Raw genomic sequence first — 25,302 nt, 5'->3', positions numbered from 1 at the left:
GAGACTTGAATGATCAAGTTGAAACAGCACACACAGTTTCAGGGTGTAGTCGGAGTGCTAGCTCAGGAGGTAGACCGGGTCATCTACTGATGGGAAGGTTAGCGGCGTCCTTGGGGAGGATATTAACCCTGAGCTGCTCTCCGATGCATCCATGTGTGTGTGAATGTGTGTGAATGTGGCATGTTGTATAAAGAGCTTCGAGTGCTCCGGGAGCAGAAAAGCGCTATAAAAGAATGAGTGCATTTATGTTCCAAACATACGACACTAATCTTTAAGTGTTAGTGTGGGGTCGACCTTACAATATAAAGCACCTTGAGGCGAATATTGCTGTGATTTGAATTAATAAAATTGAATTGATATTTTGAAGAATCTAAGGGTCTGAAGTTGTTGAGGGTGACACTTTCTTTGGGTAAAAGCTTCAGGCAAACAAATTTAAATGTCCTGGTTTTTCTTATTGATTAAGGTCCAGCTGGAAATGATGTTTCGGGGCTTCAATGCTATAAGTTTAATTGTATAATGGAAGGACTTTTCCCACAATGAAAGGCCCGATACTATATCAGATCTGTTTGCTTTTAAAACAAAGAGAAAGAACGACAGCCTTTATACACTTTTATATCCCAGCAACCTGCTCACAGCAGAATTAATGGAGCCGCTCGTGCTCAGCAGAGGAATAACGACATCTGTGTACTAAGCTGGCAGTGAATCAGTCATGGTGGTAAAGTGATACAGACCAACTTCTTTACCCTCTAAATCTCTGCACCTGTAAAACACACACACACACACACACACACACACACACACACAGGATCGGTTTAGGCATAAAATGCCTTAAAAGTGTAAGTATATTTTTACAAGCCTTGGGAGACGGTGGAAGTAAAGTGAGAAGTTATGAGGGCTTTTTGTGTCTCGGGGTATTTCACTCTAATGTGCTCCTTGTTTCGAAGCAGCTGCTGCTTTGGGCATTGAGCATGTTTTCCTCTTTTTGTCTCACTTTCTCCCTTCTTCTCTCTGCTGTTAACTTCTTCCTCACAGCCAGATAAAGGGGCCATATTTTTCCTCTCTAGCCGCCGATCTGCAGCTTTATCGCGCCTCATAAAAGACGTTCGCTTTTGCCGCAGTGCGAAATGATGTCTTGCTCCTGCTCCGTTTACTTCACCTTCTCATCTGTCGTGTCTTACTTCGTCTTATTAAAAACAATTTGAAAACACTGTAGCGTCCGCGTTTGTGTTCCTTTCCCTTTCTCCATACTACTTTTTTTTTCATGTCATTCCCTCCAAGTCTTGCTCCGAGTGTGTGTGTGTGTGTGTGTGTGCGTGTGTGTGTGTGTGTCATGCATTAGTAGCCTGCTGTAGCTGCTCCATATGCCTGTGGCTTATGAGCAGATAGCTGGAGACACTTGGCTAAGCTGAATGGAAAATAAATGGCCGTGTTCGCAGCCGAGACGCAGACAAGGAAATCAATCACACACACTCATCTGAACACCACAGCTGCAGCAGGAGATGAGGTGTGAAAGTGTGTGTGCAGGAGAGAAAGGAGTGTGTGTTTAGCCATATTTGTGATGCTTGCACAGGGTGTCAGTCAGCTTGTGAGCTAGCATCTGTGTTTATTCAGACTGCTGCAACACTGCTGTGTAAGAGGATGAAAACAAGTGTGTGTGAGCTGAAAGGTGATTACTAAGAAGGCTAATGATCTCCTGTACAGGTAAAGTGTGCTCTCAGATGAGCTGACTGATCTGTGTGAGTCATCGCTGTGATTACTTTCACCTTTTATGCAGCCACTCAATCCCACAATGATTCATCGGGGCCGTTTCACTGCTCTCTTTCATTTGAAAGGTAAATGAAGCATTGACAGAGCATGCTCAAGCTGTGTGTGCACGTCTGCAAGAGCTGTGGATAAATGTCTGCATATACAGACTGTGTGGTTTTCTGTAGTGTCTCTACAAGGACTACCGAGGTCAGATTTCACGTGTCGAGCGTGTGGCACGCTTTCTCGCTGCTCACAGGAAACCTCAAAGCTGCTCATTTATGAAAAAAAGAAAAAAGCACAGTTAGCTTTTTAATCTTAATACCCGACTTGTTCCACATTTCAGCTTCAAATACACTGTATGAGTTTGATTTGTCAGAGGCCTTCCTGTAATGTTGTAGTCACATTATGGTGACAGTGGCTGCAGACTGCAGCACGCCCAAAATAACTGTGAGTGTGCAACAATGTCTGCTTCCACTGCTCTGTGAACACTTACAGGCAGCTGAGCTCTGACACAAGAGTCCGTTTCAGTCCAAACAATAAAGGGCACTGCTGTGTTTTTATTCTGATGGAGCTGAATGAGGCTCATAAATAGACTCGTCAGTAAATGCAGCCTGATTTGTCAAAATGTCATCAGAAGCTAAAGTTTTGTTTGCTGCTTTTTAACACATACAGCTTCATAGCATCCACGTGTGTCTCCAATTTTTTTTTCTCAGAAATATCAGCTTCAGGACACAGAGTTGGGCTCGAACGCTAACTCATAATTGTAGTGTAGTTCAGAAGCCCTGAACTTTGTTTATTATTTTCTATTATTGGTTTATTTTTCTTCTTTTTTTGCTTAAATCTAAATTTTTGTTACTGTGCCAATATTCTGTGTACAGATTTATTGTGACCTCTAATATCTTTTGAAATTACTGAGTAGTAGCTAATATAGTCAATACTTTTTTATCAATAATAATAGAAGGTTTGTAAGTGTGAGTGATCTGAGCTGACCAGAATAATCGGAGAAAGCGGGCAGAAATCTGCCGCTCCACATCTACAGATCTGTAACCGATGCAGCACAAATACATGCGCACAATAGATCTGTGGAGGCTGGAAGCATGTAGCTCAGTCACTCAGTGTACCTTCTTTCAGTCTGATATGTCACACCATCGGATCAACATCAAGTAAAAAGCAGAGATAGATGTTTATGGCTCCGCCCCTGTAAACAAAACATGTTGCTCCATGGAACGGCCCCTCCCACATGGAAAAGATATTTATAAATCTTATAAAGTTTATATCTGTCTTGTGTGAAACTTGTATGAAAAGCATACAAGAGTGAAAACAGATATAAGATCCCTTGAAAAATTATATAAATGAAACTTCTATGTTTTGGATACTAAAACAATATATGAGAGTAATGAGAAAGTGGCCACTTTCATGAGTAAATCATATAAGCCTGATATGATTCTGCCAAATCTGATGCAAGTCTTTTATAAGTTTTTTCTATTTCTTTTCCATATGGGCTGGCTTACAAAGGGCGTGGCCTCACCCCAACCAATCACAGCAGATGGCCCCGCCCCTCCCTGGTTCTGCTGGAGGTTTCTTCCTGTTAAAAGGGAGTTTTTCCTTCCCACTGTCACCAAAGTGCTGCTCATAGGGGGTCATATGATTGTTGGGTTTTTCTCTGTATCTATGAAGCGCCTTGAGGCGACTTTTGTTGTGATTTGGCGCTATATAAATAAAATTGAATTGAATTGAACTGACATGATGACATAGTCTAGTCTTGTTCTCCACGATTTCAGTCATCAGTTGTGTTTTCCACCTAAATTTCACATTTTTGTACCTTTTTCTGGTTCCATGCGATCTCTCTCAGCCTGCCTAATTTATGAAATTTCACACAGCAAAGCTCAGCTTTTCTCCTTCCAACAAGCCGAGATTATGCCGTGTTTGGTTCCTCCTCTCTTTTGAACTGAAAGTTAACAATAAACGGAAAAATAAATAAAAGATTAGGTGAGTTTTTGCGCCAGTCTCTCCACGCGCAGATGTGACGCATTCTGTTCCAAACACATGTGGCGTATTTATCGAACCATCTGTGTGTGCTTTGTCTCAGTGTTCTGAGTGCACCTCTCTGCTCTCTGCTAAATACATATGCTCGTTGCATATGTATTTAAGGGAGGGCTGCTCAAATGAAGTAGACAGGTTAACTTCGGGTAATTAAAATATGTTTTCTGCTGGATTTTCTCTGGTGTCCATGTCTATTTACACAAGCCAGATCGACTGCAATGAGGAATTAAACCTGTACTGTGTTAAATGGAACCTTTAATTTACACGTGACACACGAGCAACAAAAGAAAAGAGTAACAGTTAAGCTACAAGATAACTGAAGGTAAACAAGTGTGGATTTGAACCTTTGACCTGTAGTCACTGAAGATGAATTTGATCTGTACTGCAGACATGAAACAGACATAAACACTCACACCTTGTCTTTATGTCTTGAATATAAACTTCCTATAGACATCCACGTAGCTCACTCTTACTGCTGCACTGCTGCAACATGAACAAGTATGAACAGGTTTTAGGAATATATTCAGTTGACTGACGAGACAAAAAGTACAACAAACCCAAAACAAGGTGGTGATGATGGTGGGCCGGGGCTGCATCGACCACTTGCTGTCATTGGTGGAACTACACCAGGGAAGTTCAGAAGGAGAAGCCAGGCCATCAGTTCTTAAACTGATGCTCAAGGGCACTTGGGCTATGCAGCAGCTTTTCACAGTCATCATTTAATAACTTCATATTGTGATCACCTGTGTCATCCTTATACATGTAAAATATCTATAAGATGTAAAAATGTATTTGATGATCTGAAACATGTAAATTTGACAAAAAAAATGATTCCACTACCAAATAATTGCAACTAAAAATGTTTGTCAGTAACAGTGTTTCAAATTGAATATCTATGCACGTGTGTGTGTGTGTGTGTGTCAGTTGTAATATGTGTCTCACCCAGTGGAGGGCAGTGTGTGACCAGAATGTCTGTGTTGTCTGGGATCTGGTTCCACTTATCCAGCAGAGCTTGACCTCGCGGCAGGTTGAAGCCCCAGCCGTAGTACCAGGGTTGCCTGCGCACACACAAGAGAAAACAGAGACATCATGCTTTGTCTTACAGCATCCAACAGGTGTCGCAAACCTTCTAGCTCTCCAGTTTTACATTAACGACACTGAACACTGGAGTTGAGCATCACACTAAACACAGGACCTTTCTTTTTATTACCGTGTGTAAATCAGAACTCCGTCAGTCTAAATTCTACATAATAAAATCGATGAGTTCGATCACTGGCTGCTCCAGTCTACATGCCAAATATCCATCGGAGTATGAGTGTGTGTGAATGGTAGCATAGCAAAAAGTGCATGCTTGACTGAGGTTGTGTAAAGTGCTTTGAGTGCTCAAAAGGACTAGAAAAGCGCTAAGAACAAGTCCATTTACCATAACATGACCTCAATAATCCTGCTGGCTGATCGTTCGTTGGAGAATTCATTCTCACAGTTTAATTTAAAGGACCCGGAAAATAAAGCGGAGCTGCTGTCCAGTACATAAGCACCTCACAGCACTGCATTTCCTTTGTTTCACCCGTCTGTATGACCGCTCTATTTTATTTATCTGCCACTCCTCAGTGCATGCAAATCACAAATGAAGAGCTAATCATGGTGAAACACCCTGAGTTATTTGAGCATTTAATATCTGCTTTATAGTCAGAGATGAACACTGATAAAGAGGAAAACACATCAAGATTTTAAAAAATGCAAAAGAAAATATGACCAAACTATTTCTGCATCGTGGGTAAAGAGCATGTTGAACAACTAAGTGCTACAGAATGAGAGTGAGTTATATTGCAAAACAACACATACAGTTGTGTTGAAGCTTCCTCATGATGACGGTCTAAGTGGAGTTTGTCTGATCTGTGTAACTTTTGGCACTGGTGGTACATTTGTGGCCCGACCTTTGGAAGCTGTCTGCAACTTTAAGAATATCTCACAAAAATGTATGGAGATCATCAACGCTGACCCATTATTCCTTAACAATGTTTAATGATGCTCTGATATGTGTAACCTTGTAATTGCGATGCCCGACCATGCTTGCTTTCAGTCGCTAAACATGCAGTTTGACCTTCGGGACATGAACGCAGTAATAGGATGTAGAGCAAAGGGATGAATCAAATGGTTTTGAGGGAGATGGGTGAGTAGAAAGATATATTAAACATCTCCTCGCGCACGATCAAGCCTGGAATGCACCAGGATGAGAAGACAAGGGGAAAAGAAGAGGAAAGCCTTGATGGCTGGGGCTCGTGTCCCTTTACTTTGATAGCGGACGCCTTGGCCGTGAGTGATGCAGAAGAAATTAACATGTCACTTACAATCTGTACTCCGATCCATCTTCCTCGACAACACGCTGCACGCTTGTGTACATGTGTGCAACCGCAGGCGACAACGTCCTCGGCTGCTGCCGTGCAACCAACTTTTTATAAATTGCTGAGTGCAGTCACTCAAAACACCAACTTTATCGCCGCGGCCGACACGTCTGTGCTCAGTGAAACATCAGATGAGGATTTTTCGGAATAATTTCCGGTGTGTGCCGATGTGTGTGGGCGGGTGTCTTACATGGTTAGGAACTTCAAAGACAGAAAGACAGGACTGAAGATAGGAAGAAATATCTGTCACGATGAATGTTTTCCACCTTTCCCTCTAATTAATAAAGCTAAAAATGGCAGCTCGGAGGTCAACAATGCGGGGACGGCTGGTCAAGCAGATGCGACAGTGCATCATGGAAAATCACCGCCTGTTTCAGCTTGAGTGCGTGCGATTAAAATTCCATTACTTCCTGAAGATCAGAGACTAAACATTTCTGACGAATGAGCCGACACTGCCCATGAACACAAGCTCAATAATTTACACGGTGAATATTAAAACACCTGGCATATTAATAGAGCCTGTGGAATTTAATATTCATGTTGATCTTAACATAGATGCCTCAATTAAAACAGATGAGCTCAGCTATACGATTGATGCTGCTGATTCTCTCTGTGAGGGATAAAGAGCGAGTACAGGAGACGAAAGAAACCCGTGTTAATGACCAGCACGTGGGGATTCAGCTTAACAGCGACAGATAAGCAAAGAGAAAAATTCATGAAGACACTGATAACAAGTGGTGAGATGCTTGGATTGACACATAAACGCTCAAACCAACCATTTTGCTTGTTTTATTAAAAGAAAGTACATTTTATGGTGTTTGCAGACTGTAGAGAGTCTGTGGTGAGAGTAGGAAGCTGATGAGAGCCACGAGAGGTGGAGGTATGCACTGGAGTGTCAGACAGAGTAAATGTGTGTGGATGAGAAGCAAACGGGAGAGTTTCAGGACCCGAGTCAACCATCCACCTGCTCCCTTGATTCAAAGAAGAATGAGACGGCGTTATTGCTCAGAAGGTCATGTTTTATTTCATTGTTACACCTAGATCTGTTGTTTCTGTCTCTGTAATGCAGTGAAAGCTTAAGTTTAGATGCATCATTAGTTTTTCGTCCATTTTGCCACCATAGTTAAGGAGAAACACTGTTTGAGCTTCACATTTTAATGCACAGGGCACAGATTTTAGTGCAGGGTATCATGTGTGCCCTACTAGTGTTGTTGCACCAACGCTGTGCCTCACTGCTGAATGCAGCATCTTCCAAAAGATGCAAACTTTTACTTTAAAAGTCTACATTCTCCATTTCTGATTTGCAGGACACTCGTCACAGTTTCACTGGTGCTAAGTGTGTAGTTGGTCAGTGTTTGCAGAAAAAATGCTTCATCCAAATAAATAAGGGCACTCTAGAATTCTGTTAGCAATTCTAGAGTTGCAGCACACTATAGTGCACTAAGCAACAGTGAAATGCATGGGGGTTAAATGGTGTTGTTAGCATTTTAGCAATTGATGTTTCTGCCTGAAACCCAGCAGGTCTTTAGACGTCCGTGACTGATGAAGATGAAGATGAAGGAAAAGTCTCCTCTGGATGAAACCATGTGATTATGCCATCAACTGTTGTAACTTGGTGTGGAATTTAGTCAGTTTTCTACTTATTTTTTTTAACTGTAAGGAAAAGAACTAATGCTGAAACTGACACTATGCTTTGCAATATGGTTAGAAAAATCTATCATTTCTAGTTTTCTGCATCTTCGGGCTCGTATGACGTTTGAAAGAAAGCAGAAGGAGCTGATGATTGATCACTGAGCACCTGTCAGAACTTTTTGAAACTTAGTTTGGTGGAATAAAAACTTATAACAAGATTTTCAAAAGGCTGTGAAATTTCCAAAGGAAAAAAAAAATCATTATCTCAAATTCGTCATAAAGTCCCTAAAACACTGATGGTCTAGTCTATCATTTTGTCAACGAAGGATTATAGTATCTTTGCTAAAGCACTGGAGCTTGTTTTAATTTGGTACCATCAATCATTCTGTATGGGAGGGTGTCACTCTCTTTCAAACAGTTATATCTCATTTTACCAGCAAACCTCCTCGTAGTGTCCACAGTGCCAGGAAAACGTGCCGATTGTAGGCGTCACAGTTACTAAAAAGAGATTATCTCCCGCGAGGAACTGACCGTGTCTTCTTTCTACGAGAGAACCACTCCTGTGTTTGCTGAGCAAACCCGGGAATAACTAAATGTAATTCCACTGATCATATCCCTGCTCTAAAGTGATGTTTTATCAGGTAAGAGATTACAGTGATACAGGTGATTTGTGTTAAGTTACAGGAGTCGAATCCGGCGTGCGGGCGAAGGGGGAGCGTATTAAAGATTCTGTTAACGTGCTGGGCTGCTGGTTGTTATGGCTTTTACAAGAGAGAAAGAGGAGAAAACAGATGTTTGTGCTACAGAAGTCAGTCCCCAGGCGCATCTTCAGGCTGCGCAGGGGAAAAACAACAGCCATGAAACCATTACTTTCATTTCTCACACAAACGTTCAGAGCTACTGGCTTCACCTCTCTTAAGGACGAGAGGAAAAGTCAAACTTGAACGCATGTTTGCATGTGTTCAACACTGTCAGTGTATATATTTGTGCATGTCTGTATAACAGAGGGGCCTCAGATATCACCCGAGTGAGTCCATGAATCATTGAATGCCTCTTCTACCTCATTCTCTCTCTTCTTCATCTCATCGTGTATCCGTTTCTCCTCCTCTCCTCTTTCTCCTCTTGACATATTACTCCATCTCTCTGTGAACGTGCGTCTCTCTCTCCTCATTTCTCCTCCTCACTCACCTCGTTAGCGAGGGAAACGACCTGCTGCCAGGAGAGCAGTCTGCTCTCTGCGAGGCCATGTTGAGAGGGAATTTTTGAAAAGCACATCAACAGTGGAGTTATTCTGAGGTCCAGCAGGGAGGAGAGAGAAACGGGGTTTGGAGTTTGGAGTTTGGAGTTTGGGGTTTGAAATCTGGCCGAAGGTCGGCCCATTTTTAAGTATCCAAAGCTGGCCCTTGCCAGGTTGGTTATAATTATTGTGATCGGGCCAAAGACATTTGCATATTTAGATTTTTAACAGTTACAGAGCAACAGTAACTTTGGTTTTCTGCCGGTGGATCACACACCTGGAGGCTTGCTGGTCTACAGCTGCCCCCCTGATACTCCTATACATCCTTATATTTGTCATTCATTTTTTAAAGTGCCGTGGCAGCTCTGATGCAAATATCTTTACAGATGTAATGATCAGAAAGCTCACTTGCTTCATTAAAGCCCTCATTGTGCTTGTTCCTTTCAACTGTCGCACACCAATGTTAGCCAAGCAGTTAGTAACAGAGCTAAACCTCTGACACTGTGACTGTGGAATATGGAAAGGAGCAAACGTTATAACATCGGCTGTTATAACCCTCTATAAATATCAAATTAATATTTCTCACTTAGTGTATCAAAATGCTACTACGTAGTAACACTCGGGTGAAAAAAACAAATCCAGGTGTGAAGGTAGAAAAAAGTGCTACAAACACATTCACACTGGTCACAATGGAAGTGTTGGAAAGAGAAAGATGAAAAAAGGGATGTTGAAGTAAGCGCTGTGTTTTCTTTCTTACTTCAAAGAGGAAGTAAGAACTACAGAAGGTTAATGTAACGAGGTCCATCCTAATGTTTAACACAGGCCCTGAGCTAATCATCACATGCACTGACACAGTGAAAACACCCAACTGTGATCACCTCGGCTAGATTTAATTAACTACTCACGACTTAACAACCCTAATAACAGCCTCGCAGGCAGGTTGGGTTGGGCCACACACACACACACACACACACACACACAGGTTTCTCCATACTTGTAAATGCATCCATGCCTGTAAAACTGTGATTTTATTTCAAACTTCCTCTGCCTGACATCTATCTGTTTGCCCGTGCTTGCAAACCTTGCTGGGGACAACACGTTCTCACTCCCAAAGCGTCACATTTTACGCTAGGTGACAAATCGTCAACATATTACGTTTTCGGCTACCCACCACGTTTCTAAATGACGACCTCGGAAAAATGAGGAAATATGAGAACCGTATGGACTCAATCTACACATGTTCGCTCTTTTTCTTCAAATCGCTTAGAAACACGCTATTTAACATCATTAAAGTCCTGGTTAAGCTCAGGAAAAAGGTTATGGTTAGGGCTAGGGATAAGGTTAGGTTTAGGGCTGGAATACAGGGCTGGAACGTCTATTACCGCGGGAGCGTCATTGCACTGGATTTCGGCCATAACCCGCCGTGTACCATAAGTACACCGAAGGTCTCCTTTCGCGTTCCTCAGGAATGCCGCAGGACGTGACAAAACGTCGGCATGTTACGCCTCGGGAGTGAGAACGGGCTGCTGGGGAAGAAGTGCGCAGAGGGGCGCACATGATCCCGTGAGACTTAACAGCTCTCGCAGAGGTTGATTTCAAAGTCTCTACTAAATCATCTGGCAGGTGAGACCACCTGCAGGTAAATCAACACTGGCTGCACCACACAAAGCACTTCTTACATATGGCATTGATGTAACTCAGTCTTTACAACTAATGACTGCTGGATGCAACAAAAATGTATTAATACAAAATGTTTAAAATGCAACATACAGTTTGATTTGTTAGAAGACTGTCAAATCTTACTACAGCATCTCTTACTTTTGACTAGATAGACTGTGGCATTTAAACAATGCTCAGCTGGTACTGAGGGGCTCAGAGTGTGCCAAGATAATATCCCCCACAGCGTTACACCACCAGCCTGGACTGCTGATACAATCCAGGGTGGTTCTGACCTTATCATCTAAATGTTGCAGCAGAAATCAAGACTCAGAAGAACAAGCAATATTTTTTCAATGCCCTGTTGTCCAAGTTTGGTGGCCCTGTGTGAATCCTAACGTCAACTTCTGGTAGCACTTTCTGCTACAGCTCGGTAATAAAGGGGTAATAGTAGGGTAACAAGGGGGAACCAAGAGGGTAATAAGGTGGTAATCTCTAAGTTACCATTTATGCAATTTATGCAATTACCAACTAATATCATGGAAGCAACAGTGGTTACAATTGAGCAATATTATGCTGAAATGTATGTAATTGGATAATAAGGGCCCCAAAACTGGGGGTAGCAATGTGGAAATAGAGCTTGGTAATAAAGTGGTAATCATAGGGTAACAAGGCAAAAACAAGAATGTAATAATGTGGTAATTTTCAATTTATTACCACTCAGTTACCTGTGGTAGGTTCTGTGTAATAAGAATTAATAATAATAATAATAATAATAATAATAATAATAATAATAATAATAAGAAGAAGAAGAAGAAGAAGAAGAAGAAGAAGAAGAAGAAGAAGAAGAAGAAGAAGAAGAAGAAGAAGAAGAAGAAGCAGCCTGTTACCTACTTTCTATTTTGTCCCTTGATAAAGACAAAGAAGGAGTTGGGTGCCAACTGCTAACTTTAGCCACTGTTTGCCTCCTAGATCCATGCTTGCATAAATCAATGGATTATACCAATGCATTTAAAATCAAACCCATATTATAGCTACTGCTGTAGGACTGCAAGGTAAGTAAAACCTTTTTTTATTCCTTTAGTTATATTCAGGACCATGTCTTTCGTAGTTATTAACTTATGTCACATACTGTCAGCTTACACCATTAACAGAGTAGCTAACAGTAGGTTAGTAGCTAATGTTAGCTTAGCTAATAATACCTAGAGTAGTTCTACAAACTAAGGTTGGATAAAAGTAAGATTGTCATGAAAAAAGCTGATCATTATTGTTGTAAATATGGACAGTTGCAGTTAGTAATACTTTCAAATAAGACATATATATTTGCCCCAAAATTAAACACTCCAGTTTAGGTCGTGTTTGCAGACCATGTGGTCTTCTGACATGTCGTATTTAAATCCACAAACTAAATGGTAAATGCACTGATTCTTATATAGCTCTACTCTCCAAAGCACTGTATACAACATGCCACGTTCACCCAATCACACCCATTCTCACAAGCACTTTCTTTATACGTAGTGCTTTCTAACTACATTCACACTCTGATGGATGCATCAGAGAGCAACTTGGGGTTAGTATCTTGCCCAAGGATACTTGACATGCAGACTGGAGGAGCCAGGGATCGAACCACTGATCAGTAGCTGACCTGCTCGACCTCCTGAACTACAGCCACCCCAAACCTGTTGGGCAACTTGTTGTGAACACTCCATTTGGCTCTGCCATGGTGAGGCTACATGTGCTTTATTTACCTATCAGATTATTAGATAATGAAGAAACAGTAATGACCCTGCTTCTGTGTTCAAGAATGAATCCCTCCCCTACTGACAGTCCCTCAGTGTACAGAACATTTTTCAGTAAAGCTAACTGCAGAAATATTAGTGTGTTAAAAGTTCAGTACCTTAATGACAAGGGTCCCTGAAAGGGAAAGATTTAATTTTGAGAAGGCACAAACCCACCGGGAAAAGCGTGTGATAATGACAAATACAAATGCATCATAAGAACAAAACCATAATGGTGATTTTAAAGAATGTTTAGCACAAAGGTCAATTAAGTTCAGTTGAATTTTATCTTTACAGCTCCAGATCGCAACACCAGTGACTTCGAGCCACTTTACATCGTATGGCAAAGACCCTACAATAATACAGGGAAAGCCCAACGATTAGATGACCCCCTACGAGCAAACATTTGGCAACAGTGGGAAGGAAAAACTTCCTGGTGCAGGTAGTGGCAGCCATCTGCCACGACAAAGACACACTATGTAAAAGGGCCAGAAGCTTACAAAGGAAGCTGAACCAGATTGTGCCATACATTTGCCTAAATATGTTTATCCCCTCCAGTGGCAGTACTTAAGGGTGCACTGCAGGCACTTTAGTACAATGGACAGTGCCCTGACAACTAGATACTGCACTGCAGGATCGGCAACATTATGCTAGAATAGAAAAACAATGTCAGTGAACATGTTACAGATATGGTCAATAATATGCAAAACTGCAGTGTGCCAAATATATTAACTAACTGTATTTATTAGGTTGATAGAAAACATAATCCGGTGGCTTTAATGTTCCCTTCAAAATTGGTGCTTCAGTTAAGCTGTGTGGGAATGCAATTTGTAGGAGCGAGACGGCTGCGTGCCAGAGCGAGTACTGCCATGAAAAAGTTAAACCTATTAGAAACGTCTGTTATGGATTTCATTATTTTTTGACGAGCCTGCCACATCGAACAGCCAACTCAAAAGCTCCGAGTGAGTTATTACATCTACAAGGCTGCGGTATTGATCCACACGCAAAATTATTATAACGTGTGACCGCTAGCATAAGGAATTACAGGCCATTCCAAAATGTCTGGAAACGCTTTACAGAGCAATCCAGGAATTCCTGCATACATTTGTAACCGAAGCTTTTAACGACAAAAGGACACATTCACAGGAACCTTTATGACATCCCATTCTAAATAGATTTTCCCTTTGCAGCGGTAACAGCATCCACTTCTTCTGGGAAAGTTTTCCACACCTATAAAATGTTTCCCACTCATCCCGGAGAGCAATTGTTGGGTTAGACACTGATCTTGGTGTTTGATGAGACATCAGTCAGGACTTTGTGCAGGCCAGTTAAGTATTTCCATTCCAACCATCAAACAATGCCTTTATGAAGCTGAAGCAAGCTTTCTTCTCCCTGGAAATAAGAGGACCAGCAAAATAATGATAGATCTGTCTTTACACTGTAATATCCCGGACGAGCCCCCACTTGTTACGTTCCCCTGTTCGTCTAGGCGGTGAGGGGGAAGTAACAAAAAGTGTCCGGGTCAGAAAAAGGAGTCAAGGAGGCAAAAGGGTTAAATTAAAGAGTTTTATTAAAGTTTCTATTAATACTAACTAAACGAGACGGACAAGCCTCTATCACCATTTAAAGGAACAAACAAAACTCAAGCGTTGGTCAATAAACTACAAAATAAGTCAAAAACAGAGCAGCTCACTAGCTGCAAACCACTCACATGGCACTCTGGCCCAGAGCTCACCTTTCCCTGGGCTTAAATACTTTTAATTACTGATGTGAGTCAGCTGTGTTAAAGGGAAAGGTGGCACCTCAGGCAGAAGAGGTGGTGGGACACGCCCACACAGGCACCTTCAGGAGGAGGTCCTGCTAGGGCCGTAACAACATCGAACTGAAGCGTAATATAAAAACGTGAGTCTTAAATGACTAGAATGGCAACAATAGTGATAGAGACAAGATAATGCAAAGCAAAGTCAAGAAATCAAAGAAGGCAGCAAAACACAGAATATTTAGAAAAAGAATCTAATTTTCTTGAGAACAGATTCAGTATTGTGTGTTTCGAAAAGCAGAGGCTCCACCAGGCCTGCTTCCACTCACCATCCCCTCTCTCCTCCCACACAATGGGATTAACAGTGCTTATTTAAGCTAATTTGACTCAGTCAGTTTTAACTCAACAGACATGGCGACACTCGTGGACATAAGCAGGCATGTGCGCAGAGGCAAAGTCTGCACATGTGCTTCAGTGTTCACATAGCCTGTGGTGGTGCACGCCAAGCATGCAAGAGTTTGACTCGCTCGGCCCACTCAGCCCAGCGGGACGCCGAGCGACACAGAGGGGGGACAAGTTGTTTTATATGGCGCAAAGAGACAGTTCTTCCCGTTAATTATTTATCGTGACTCAAAACCACTGTGGACGCACGCTATTCGATTCCCCCAATCGTGGACAGACTTTGATGTTTAATCACGAGCAGCACACACGCAAGTCCGACCACCGTAGTGGCGTAATCCTCACAGCAGGAGCAGAGAGGCAGAAACAGGGCAGGAGAACAAGAGCCACTGAATGAGAGGATGGGGGGACAGACAAAAAAGAGGATGTAAAATACACAAATCAAGAGAAAAAAACAGGAATCATTAGTTAGTAGATGATGAAAGAGAAAGCAGGGAAGGAACAGAGAGGGAGGAATAGAGCGCTGGAAGGAGGATTAGAGATGTGACAGAGACTCGCCTGCAGCATCGTTCTCACTGTCAGAGTGTGTGTGTGTGTACTAACACCACCACCTCCATCCAACACACACACACACACACACACACACACACACAGTGGACCATATAATGCTTCCTATAATAGCTGTTATGTATAATCTGATGTTTTCAATGTTCTTAAACTGATGAAAAAGCATTGTTTACATTATCAGTTCCTTATGGAGAACGTTAACTTAGAATAGAACAAAACGGCCCCTTATTGTCAGCGAGATGTACAACAAAATTATTTAAATTATCTGTACATGTACAACTTTTCCATAAAGAAAATAATTTGATTTATCTCTCCTCTGTCATCGCCTCTTGCTGCCTAAGCCTCAGCAGCCTGTTGGCAAATGTCATGTAATATGACTGATAACTTATAATTTTCATATCAATATATTTTATCCTGGAAATGGCCTTTAATGAAAAATTTCCTTAAAGTTCAACAGAATAAAATTTAATTCCATTTAATTCAGTTGTTGATTAAATTATTATAAAGTGCCAGACAGTCACGTCAAGGTGCTTTACATTGTTATGCAAAGAGCCTGCACTGTTAGAGAGAAAACAGTGAGATCCATCAGGAGCAGCATTGGGAAGGTGGAAGAATTCCCTTTAAAAGAAACCTCACACTCGGGGGGAGAGGGGGAGGGGGGCATGTGCTGCACCTGGTTGTGTTGTGATGGGAACGAGGAGACAGAAGGAGGAAAAAATAGAGATGCCACAAACAATAGAAACTCAATAAATACAAGACAAAAGACAGTGACATGCAGCAGCTAAAATAATCACCAGTTTTCCAAGTAAATATATTTCTAAATGAACTCTTGACATGAAATCATCCTCAGATGTTGGTAACAACCCGTCCGATCCAGACATACAAAGAAATCAAACCAGAGATGCTCATAAGCACGTAACACGTGAAGAAGGTCGTGACACCAGCTGAAATCTATCAGTAATTAGAAAGCACTCCTGCTACTTAGTGCGCATTAATATCAGCTGGTTCAACTGATGGCCTATAAATGGTGTGTCATTACCAACGTGTCACGATGGGAACAACCAGCGAGCGCTCCCACAGCCTCATTGTTACAAAACATACTGACGCCGTTGGTTACAGAAGAATTTAATAAATACTGGAGGTTCCAGTGAGCTCTGTCGGGGCCATAATCATCATGGTGTGGCTCTGTTTTTCAGCGGACAGCACTCGCACGCTTCATATAATCGAAGGAACAATGAACAGAAAAATGTACAGAGACATTCTTAATAAAAAATCTAAAAATAAAAATCTGCTGCTATCTACCAGGATGATTAACCCTTTCATACATGAATTATGACCAGTGTTGGTCAAGTTACTTGAAAAAAGTAATCAGTTACTAATTACTGATTACTTCCCCAAAAAAGTAATCCCGTTACTTTACTGATTACTTATTTTCAAAAGTAATTAATTACTTAGTTACTTAGTTACTTTTTAACAACACGATTTACAACCTGAATAGGTGATAAAGTGATAGATCTTTCAGCCCAATTCTACTTTTTCTGCATAATCATCATACAAAATGTAATCAAATGGAAAAGTCTCTTTTTAAAACTTGTTTTATTAGTTTTAATCTTTTAACTTTATGCATCAAGCAAAAATTTAATTATCTGCAACATTCTCTGACTGGAAGAAATTAGTTTAACATTTAAACCTATTTTCTGCACATTCCAGCACATAAAATAAAATATTTTGTGTGTTTACACTCACTCTTTCAAATAGATGCAAGTAAAACACAGCAGAAAATAAATAAAGTCAAAGACTAGCGGTCCTGTTGCTCTATTTTCACCTGTAAAGCAGGAGTGGGGTAGGCGGAGGGTTACCCTGGTGCAGGTGTGCAGCGGTCAGTGGAAGAATCCGCGAGTTTCTCTGTGAGTTTCCCATTACGTCGTAGCTACTCGGTGCTTGCTCAGAAGTTTAGGGGTTTTTTCGCTGTAAAAAGAAGTTTTCTTCCCACGCACAACGGACACTAATGTTTTTGTCACTTTTTATGGAATCAAACTCAAAGTAAGGTCAGTACTTCCACGCTTTAAACGCTGCACGCTCATACTCTCTCTGCACTCGATATATGATCCATTGTTGATCTGCACACAGCTGTTGTCACCAACGTCGCACTCGCTTACGTCACTGTCGTGAGACATTCTCGCAAAAATATCACGGTTTTAATAACGCAGTAACGCAGCGTTCCTACGGGAAAGTAACGGTAATCTAATTACCGTTTTTGCAATAGTTACTCGTTACTCAAAAAAAGCAATCGGATTACAGTAACGCGTTACATCTCTGATCAAGACACATCAGTGTCCACTGCAGTGGTTTATGTGCAAGTATCCCATCAACACAAATAGAAGAAAGCAGCCTTTGAATAGCTGTGCACTGTAGTGACCACTATGCATGAGGGTTACGATGAAACCAGGGTGGACAGTTCAGTAAAACCATCATCCTAAACACACGGCCAAGGACTGGATAGGTTGTTACCAACATGAATGATATTACATATCCTATTATACTTTTTATAAGTTTTTCTTTGGGCATTGGCTGCTTTTCCACTCATGTCTAGTCCACTGTTTGTGCCGGACCATTTTCCAAGGACTACTTTTGTTTCGGTTTGTTAGCTGAGACACTTGAAACTCGACTCAGTGTTGTGTCCTAGAGTAGAACCCATTTTATCTCGTATCTTTACTATCAGCCTGTTCCAAAAGCACTTCATTTGTTCCCATTTCTTCAGCTGAATCTCTGAAAAGTGCCAAAGACAACACAGTGCGCCAGGTGATTCTGAAAGTGCTATTAGCTGAAAACTTGGCACATCTTGACATCTTGGTGCACAGTTTGTTCTTTAAAAATTTGAGGGAATTAGTCGAGTAGAGAACCAAAAAAGAAGTGGCAGGCCTAAAAAACTGAACCGTATATAAAAGTCCCAGAGAAGCAGGAAATAATCCAGCTCAGGCCTAATATCGACCTGAGAAACAAATGCCCTCAGCTGATCCATCTTCTGTTTGCTGAAGATCGGAAATATTCTGAATGCTCTCAATAAGCCGCTTTAAAAGAAAAGAAACACAAAGAAAAGGCTGAGATGTGAGAATTGACTATGTGCACGTTAGCATATGCTACTTCCGGTGCGGAAACTCCTGTGGGGAGCTTTGTTTCCGGTGTCCTATTCGCGCCCTGTTTACGGTCCAAAACAAGCAAATGAATGAATCAAGCGGCGATTTACACTTCTATAGATGTCTTGGGCATTTACCCAATATATCTGTAAATGATGTTCATCGACATGTCGATATTTTCCCCCGCCCCTCAGGGCAAAAGAGAAAATGGATTCAAATGTTATATTTCTCAGCTGTCCCTCGTTTATCGCGGGTGTTATGTTCTAAAAATAACCAGCGATAGGTGAAATCAATTAGCCAATTTTATTTTTTGATGGTGCAAAACGTCTCGTGGACACACAGCCCTGCTCTTCAGAGTCACACTGCTAGCATCGATGCAGCGATTCTGTACAGGAGAGACGTCACGGAGGAGATCGTCTGCAGCGATCAGGACGCAGGACAGATGTGATGTAAAAAAAAGCATGCAAACTTGCACGAAAAAATCTGCGAAACAGCGAGGTGAAAGGTGAACCGCGTTATTGCGAGGGACCGCTGTAAGTTTGAAGGTAAGTCACAACATACCCTTCGTAAATACTAATGTATAGAAACTGTTACCAGCAATCATTAATTTTTTGTGTGGCTTTTTTCATGGTTTGTTAACATGCTGTGTAGGTGTGTACTTGACTAGCTGATATCGACATAATGGGGGAAACACCTGGTGTGACTATTGTTCACCTGTAGTTTGAATGCTGAACATTTGCCTGTTTAAATCATGAGACCAGTCACTATACAGAGATGTGCTTCTGAATGTGGACGATGTGTCTTCTGCTGCAGTTCTGCTTGTGTTGAGTGACGTAAACAACTGATCGATCTAAACTCTTTAAACGTCAAAGTTGATCATTAGATTTTTTATGACACAACAGTGGTGAGTGTTCCCACCTTCTCTTTGTAACTTAACGCCATCTTTCCGTTTTCCAGTTTTGGACATGATTTTGGAGAATATCTTCGCAGTAGCGATTGACCGCAAAGTAAAGCTACCGGAAATGCACAACCCTACATCTGGTCTCAAACCAGGAAGTTAGCATTTTCTCGTGCACAGGGTCAATTGGAGAGAACATTAATGACTTGTGGAGTGATTTATCCAAATCTGAACATTTCAGTTCAAATGTTGTCAGTGTGTAATCAGGGGGTCACCAGACAGGTAGTACAGCAGGTGTCATCTATAAAACATGACGGGGGCTGGTATAAATGGTTATGGGGTGGGGGGATTCACAATTGGTAAATACAAAAACCAAATGCGATGACCATAAACAAGCTTTATGCATGTAAACTAATGGATTTTATTCTGACTGCAGTTACAATTTGTGGGAGATCTCAAATTATTTGTAGCGACTTTTCAGATTCAACCTTTTTTTTAAGTTATCTGGTGTGGAAAAAATCTAGGTACAAACCTGTCAAAAAGCCTCATATTGACATTTTGATATTTGATCAATAATCTTGAGACGTTGGCTCTCATTCACTTGATTTTGTCTTTTAAAATGAGTTTGATTACCCTGGAGGTTCATGTAACTGGTTTAAAGAATATTGGATTTTTTAGCTGCACTGCTCCTTTAATCTGCCCTTTCTGTGGCCTCAGTTTCACCTGTGTGGCGGTGAGTGTGTCCTCACTGTAAAGAGGCAGATTGGAGACATGTTGGCCCTCAGCATGACTTATGTAACTCACAGCAGGTCACAGAACACACACACACACACACACACACACATTATCACTCTTAGCTCTTTGTGTGTGGGATAATTTTATTATCACCTATCTCGGTGTTTAAGACAGATCTGTGTGATGGTGTAATTGCAGGTGAGCAGTGAGTGCAGGGGGTCTCTGCAGAAAGCAGCAGAAGGATAAGAAGACTGCCAGCGTGCTGATCTGCACACAGTGTTATACTAGACACAGTCATCTTTCCAGTGATACACTAGCAACACACACACTGTCAGCAGTGGGCCCAGTTGGGTTTGGTTTGCGTGTGTGTGTCCAAGCATCCTGTGAATCCTGGACAAGGACACTGTGGCATCACAGAGCCCATCTGTGGGACAGAGAGTGGGGACATCTGTCCATTTGACACGCACAAATGGTGTGTGTGTGTGTGTGTGCACTTGTGTGTTGCTCACAGCTGTGTTCACTCACAGCTTTCACACCCATCAGCACCATCACACAGAAATACTATGATGTTGCACACGTTCCCAGTGAGTGTTACATGCCAACCACTATCTCACGCTTTATGGGATGAAGTGCGACTGCACATATGTGTGTGTGAGTGGAATACAGTTGTTATCTGTAGTGCAACATGCACACACATATACTGAGGGCTCAACCAACAAGTATTATGACAATGATCCAGATGGAAATCAGTGATGGAAGAAAAGGATGAAAGTGGAAAGTAGGGTTAAAATTGATTTGATAAGAAAAATAAACTGGGCCAATATGGCATGTTTGTTAATACAGAGACACACATGTTAATGTGATCTCTGGTCTCCCACTCAGAGACACTGGTCTCCCAGTGTCCAGCATTCAGAAGCTACCTGAGGACTCATGTAAGAGAAAATCTGCTCACACAGACATGTGGAGCCAAATACTGTCAATAAGGCCTCAATGCAATGTTCTGAAGACAGTTAAACTTGTCAGGTAGTGACGTCCAGCAGGTGAACATGCAGCTCCATGAACAGCTGTGGATTCCAGCTGTGTCTGTAGTTCTGCAAACTTTGACCCCACCGAGTCGAGCTTTTCAGTTCAATCAGCTGCTTCGATGTCGCATTAACTGGCATTACCTCAGCCAATTAATACGAGACAAATCCAGCTGCTCATTAAAGCTTCTGGTTTGATCAGAAAAGAAAACATTGGTCCAAACACCTGAAAGTCCCGAAAACACTTTGTGAATTCTGTCTCGAGTCTACGGATGTATCCATGTATCTCCGTGGTGCTGATGCTGAGCGGACAGCTGCTGAAGCTTTTGAATTGTCAGAATGTAGAAAGCTAACAACGTCCCTCTCACCAGTAGGCTAAGTTATTTTAACCCAATTACAAGTTGAATCTGATTGTTAGGGTTGTTAGCTAAGATACCGTCATTAAGAAGCGACACAACTAATGTGTCTATGTGAGCTGATTTGCGATGTGCACCGCTGGCGTGGACATTTATTTTTTAATGCACCTTCTCAGATGAATTCACTGCGTGTCGTGCCCAGGGCTGGACTGGGACACAAAATGGGCCCGGGCATTTTGACGAGAGACCGGTCCCCCAGGTATTAAAGCCATAAAGCCTTTGAATGAAAACAAACGCTGTTGTGACAGTGATGTACAGTCTTGTTGGTATATGTGTGATTTCTATACATTTTACATCAGATAAAAACTTTGGTTGTAAGATTCAGATAATTATTTTTTAAAAGCTAGACATTTTAAATGAGAATAAGAAAGAAAAGTATTTCTTTGTGCCCCCCTCTCCCTGTTAATGCCCTACCTGCCCCCCTGGCAACACTTTGCTAGACCCGCCCCTGCACAGTTACCAGCTGTCAGCTACATAAAAAAGGATCCTGGTGTTATTTGTCTCTCAGAAACAGTTCATAACTTCAACTCATCCATGTCACCTAAAAGGTAAACCTGTTTCTCCATCACCTGTTCAGCTCTGATGATTCAGTAAGGACATCTCCTGGTTTCATCTTCATGTTTGCCTCTCACCAGATAACCAAACCATCATGACCAGCAGCTTTACAGCTGTGGCTCCAGCAAACATCAGCTGATACTAGAAATTAATATGAAATCTATTCTAACAACAGCTGATCAAGATTAAACGTGCTGCTGTTGTTTAGCGCGACATCTGCTGGTTTCCTGTTTCTGGCGCAAAGTGGGCGATAAACAAACAAGAGAGAAAAGCCGATCAGCTGATCATTGATCAGTTTCATGACTGAAGTAGCAACAGGAGAGAGAGGGAGGGGGAGAGAATGAGAGAAGAAGAGGCAGCTGTGCAGCAAAGACACAGAATAACTCAGCTTTGTGTCTTTTTCATTCTAATAAGGAACAAACTGTTCCTTTTCACCTCAACACGAAATGCGCAATATTTTCTCTGAATACGAGACGATTCCGTTTTTTAGGGGACGGTTGGAAACTCTATTAACTAACCTTATGAATAAAATAAAGTTCACTATCAGTAACATCATAGCACCACCCAGCAGTATAGAAACTCCATCATGCAAGCTAGCACGCAGTACGAAAAAGTCAGCACAGCTAAAATAAACTCCACCTAAACTTGGTTTATATCTGACCAGATAGACTGCAGGTCATAACTTCTTACCTGAAGTTCAGTTCACCTGACACTCGGACCGGCGGCCGCCTCGGGTCTCTCCTCCTCCTGCCTCCCCTTTCCCTCATCCACCTGTTGCCTCTGTGGGAGCTCCACCATAGCCACCACCAAACAACTGAGTTATTTTTTACATCGGCCAGCATCTGGCCAATCCACCACCTCTCATTATTTATACCGTTACAAAACCCCCCGAAAAATCACGACCAATGGTCACTCCAGCCATGGTCGTGCCATCAGTTAATCGCCAGCTGTGGCACGCGTGCCCAGGGTTGCCGACCCCTGGTCTACTTTATTTTACAGTGAAGTAACATGTTCAGAAAAGGTAAGTAACAAAAAAAAAAGAAAAAACAACATCAGGAAGGATAGTTCAAACAAAGCAGGAATCCAAAAAGCAGATTATAAGAAGCAAGGTAAGAGGAAAACTGACTTTAGATTTCGAAGCTACCCTGTAGAACTAAATCATTTCAGAACAACATCTGTGAAATAGCTTTCAGACAGCATCCCAGTATAGTGACTGTGCTGATATTGTAAGGACAGCTGATAGATCTATCCTTCTTGTACTGCTTGGCTGAAGTGCAGTGTTTGATACAGGAGACCATACAACTCTGAGTAGCACTGGATTGAAATATATCGGGGACAGCTGTGTAACGGTTTGTCATTTTTGACCAGTCAGAACGTTTTGGTTTCTATTCATGACCACAGCCTTCCTTACTCTAACTTGTGGACTCCATCAGGTGTCTACACTGGGACTTACATCTGGGCCACAGAGAAATGGGATTTCTTTCCACAGCTATGCTGTTTATCAGTGTTGGGAAGGTTACTTTTAAAATGTATTCCATTACAGATTACAGATTACAGATTACATGCCCTAAAATGTATTCTGTAACGTATTCCGTTACGTTAATCAATGAGAGTAACGTATTCTGAATACTTTGGATTACTTAATACATTATCATGCTGTTTACAACTACATGAATGTACTATTGCTGTGATTTATTACTGTTACTGAAGGTCCGCGGCTCCGAACCGTAGTAAAGGGACCTCTGGCTAATACGGTGGGTTCTGTGTCGGCTCGTAGCTGAAAACTAGCTTTACCTTGTTGTCTGGGTCAACTTTGCTAGCAGAGACAGAGAGAGGCGTTGAAAGGCTGCTCCAACAGAACTTATTGTTTCAGAGGAAAACACGAACACGGTGTACAGTCGAGTCTTAATAGCTTACTTACAGCTGGGCTCGTCAGGCTCTCTTCTTGGCTGCAGTGGTTATTATTATATTTACATGCTTCCAGCTCCCGTTTCTGCTCGATGACAGCTCGTACTTTTCCTTTTTCTCCCTCCCTCGCTCACAGACACATAACGGGTATGGCAGTCCATTCTCCCTGCAGCACGGACTACACTGCCCATCGGGCTGCATGCTTTAGGGTGATGCCTGTAACACTCTGCTGTTGCCTTCATATTTAATCATTTAAAAAAGTATTTCTTCACGTCATTATGAGACGAGATTGAGACTCGGGCATTTCAGCCTCTTAATGCGTTTTTGTTTGGGTTTCCACCGACATGGAATTACCAAACATAGAGAGAGCAAAGCCTAACATATGAAACAGGGAAGTACCGCCGTGTAATCCCTTTATTTCAACAAAGTAACTGTATTCTAAATACCACCTTTTTAAACGGTAACTGTAACGGAATACAGTTACTCATATTTTGTATTTTAAATACGTTACGGTACATGTACTCCGTTACTCCCCAACACTAAAGATGAGACACATCTGCATCTCACAGCAAAATTCATCGACTCAACAAACCTCTCTAATGTTAAAACCAACATCAAGAGAAATCACTGGTCTAGGATGCAGCAAAGCATCAAGTCCTCCCTTAGTCCTTAATCCATCCCACGTTAAATCAGTTGTGGCAAACCTGCGTGTGATATTTTATTTTATTTATTTTATTTTTATTTTGTCACCCAGTCCTGCTGCTAATATCTGAGGAATATTGCAAACATATGACCAATACTGAGGTTTAGTGATACTATGTTTGATTTTTTCTTGGGTGACCCATCTTCACAAATCTGTTGAGGTGGGGACTGATCAAGCAGCCGTCTACAGTGTGGTCTACACTCGCTCTCTGTCCCTCTTGGGGAGGCACTTCAAGTCCTTGAAATGAAGAATCAAAGCTACGTAAAGTGTTCAACGACGATATTAACAGGTCTGCAGTTTGTTGCAATCCACTTGGCAATTGTATCAGTCAATTTGTCCGAAGTAGACTCACTGAGTCACCGACGCTTCGTGAGTGGTTTGTCGCAAGTTGGGCGAAGCATTAGCCAAGGTGGTAGCAGCATCCCCAAATAACGTATGCTTCATTTCACTCGCTGGGCCCACGTCCTCATTTTAGGTTTGACAGTGTTTTAGTAGGTAAAGGTGATGCTTGGACATGACTCGAGCTGCGGTTTGGGGAAGGCCTCGAAGTGCACTGGCGACGGTTCCTGGGCTGGCAGATCCCCGTGTACTAAATAGGAGTGAAGAAGTTAAAGAATTGAGAACAAGGAGGGAGGGAGGGGCACGTAAACGAGAATGAACACCTTGCAGAACTGGGGGAACCTATATGGCCAACACGTTCTCACTC

At 41.9% G+C, this 25,302-nt stretch overlaps 1 protein-coding gene across 1 annotated transcript in view; it reads right to left on the bottom strand.

Annotated features, from left to right (window-relative positions):
- The window catches only part of mpped1 (metallophosphoesterase domain containing 1), a 93,482-nt gene that overhangs the window by 10,910 nt on the left and 57,270 nt on the right, over positions 1 to 25,302 (bottom strand). Inside the window, exon 5 of the mRNA XM_085139000.1 lies at positions 4,732 to 4,847. Coding sequence (XP_084995126.1) covers positions 4,732 to 4,847 — 116 coding nt within the window. The remainder of the gene's footprint in view (positions 1 to 4,731; positions 4,848 to 25,302) is intronic.

This window comes from Neolamprologus multifasciatus, chromosome 17, assembly GCF_963576455.1.
Source record: "Neolamprologus multifasciatus chromosome 17, fNeoMul1.2, whole genome shotgun sequence".
Taxonomy (NCBI): Eukaryota; Metazoa; Chordata; class Actinopteri; order Cichliformes; family Cichlidae; genus Neolamprologus; species Neolamprologus multifasciatus.
The sequence above is the reverse complement of the archived record's forward strand: the minus strand, read 5'-3'. Positions and strand labels throughout refer to the sequence as shown.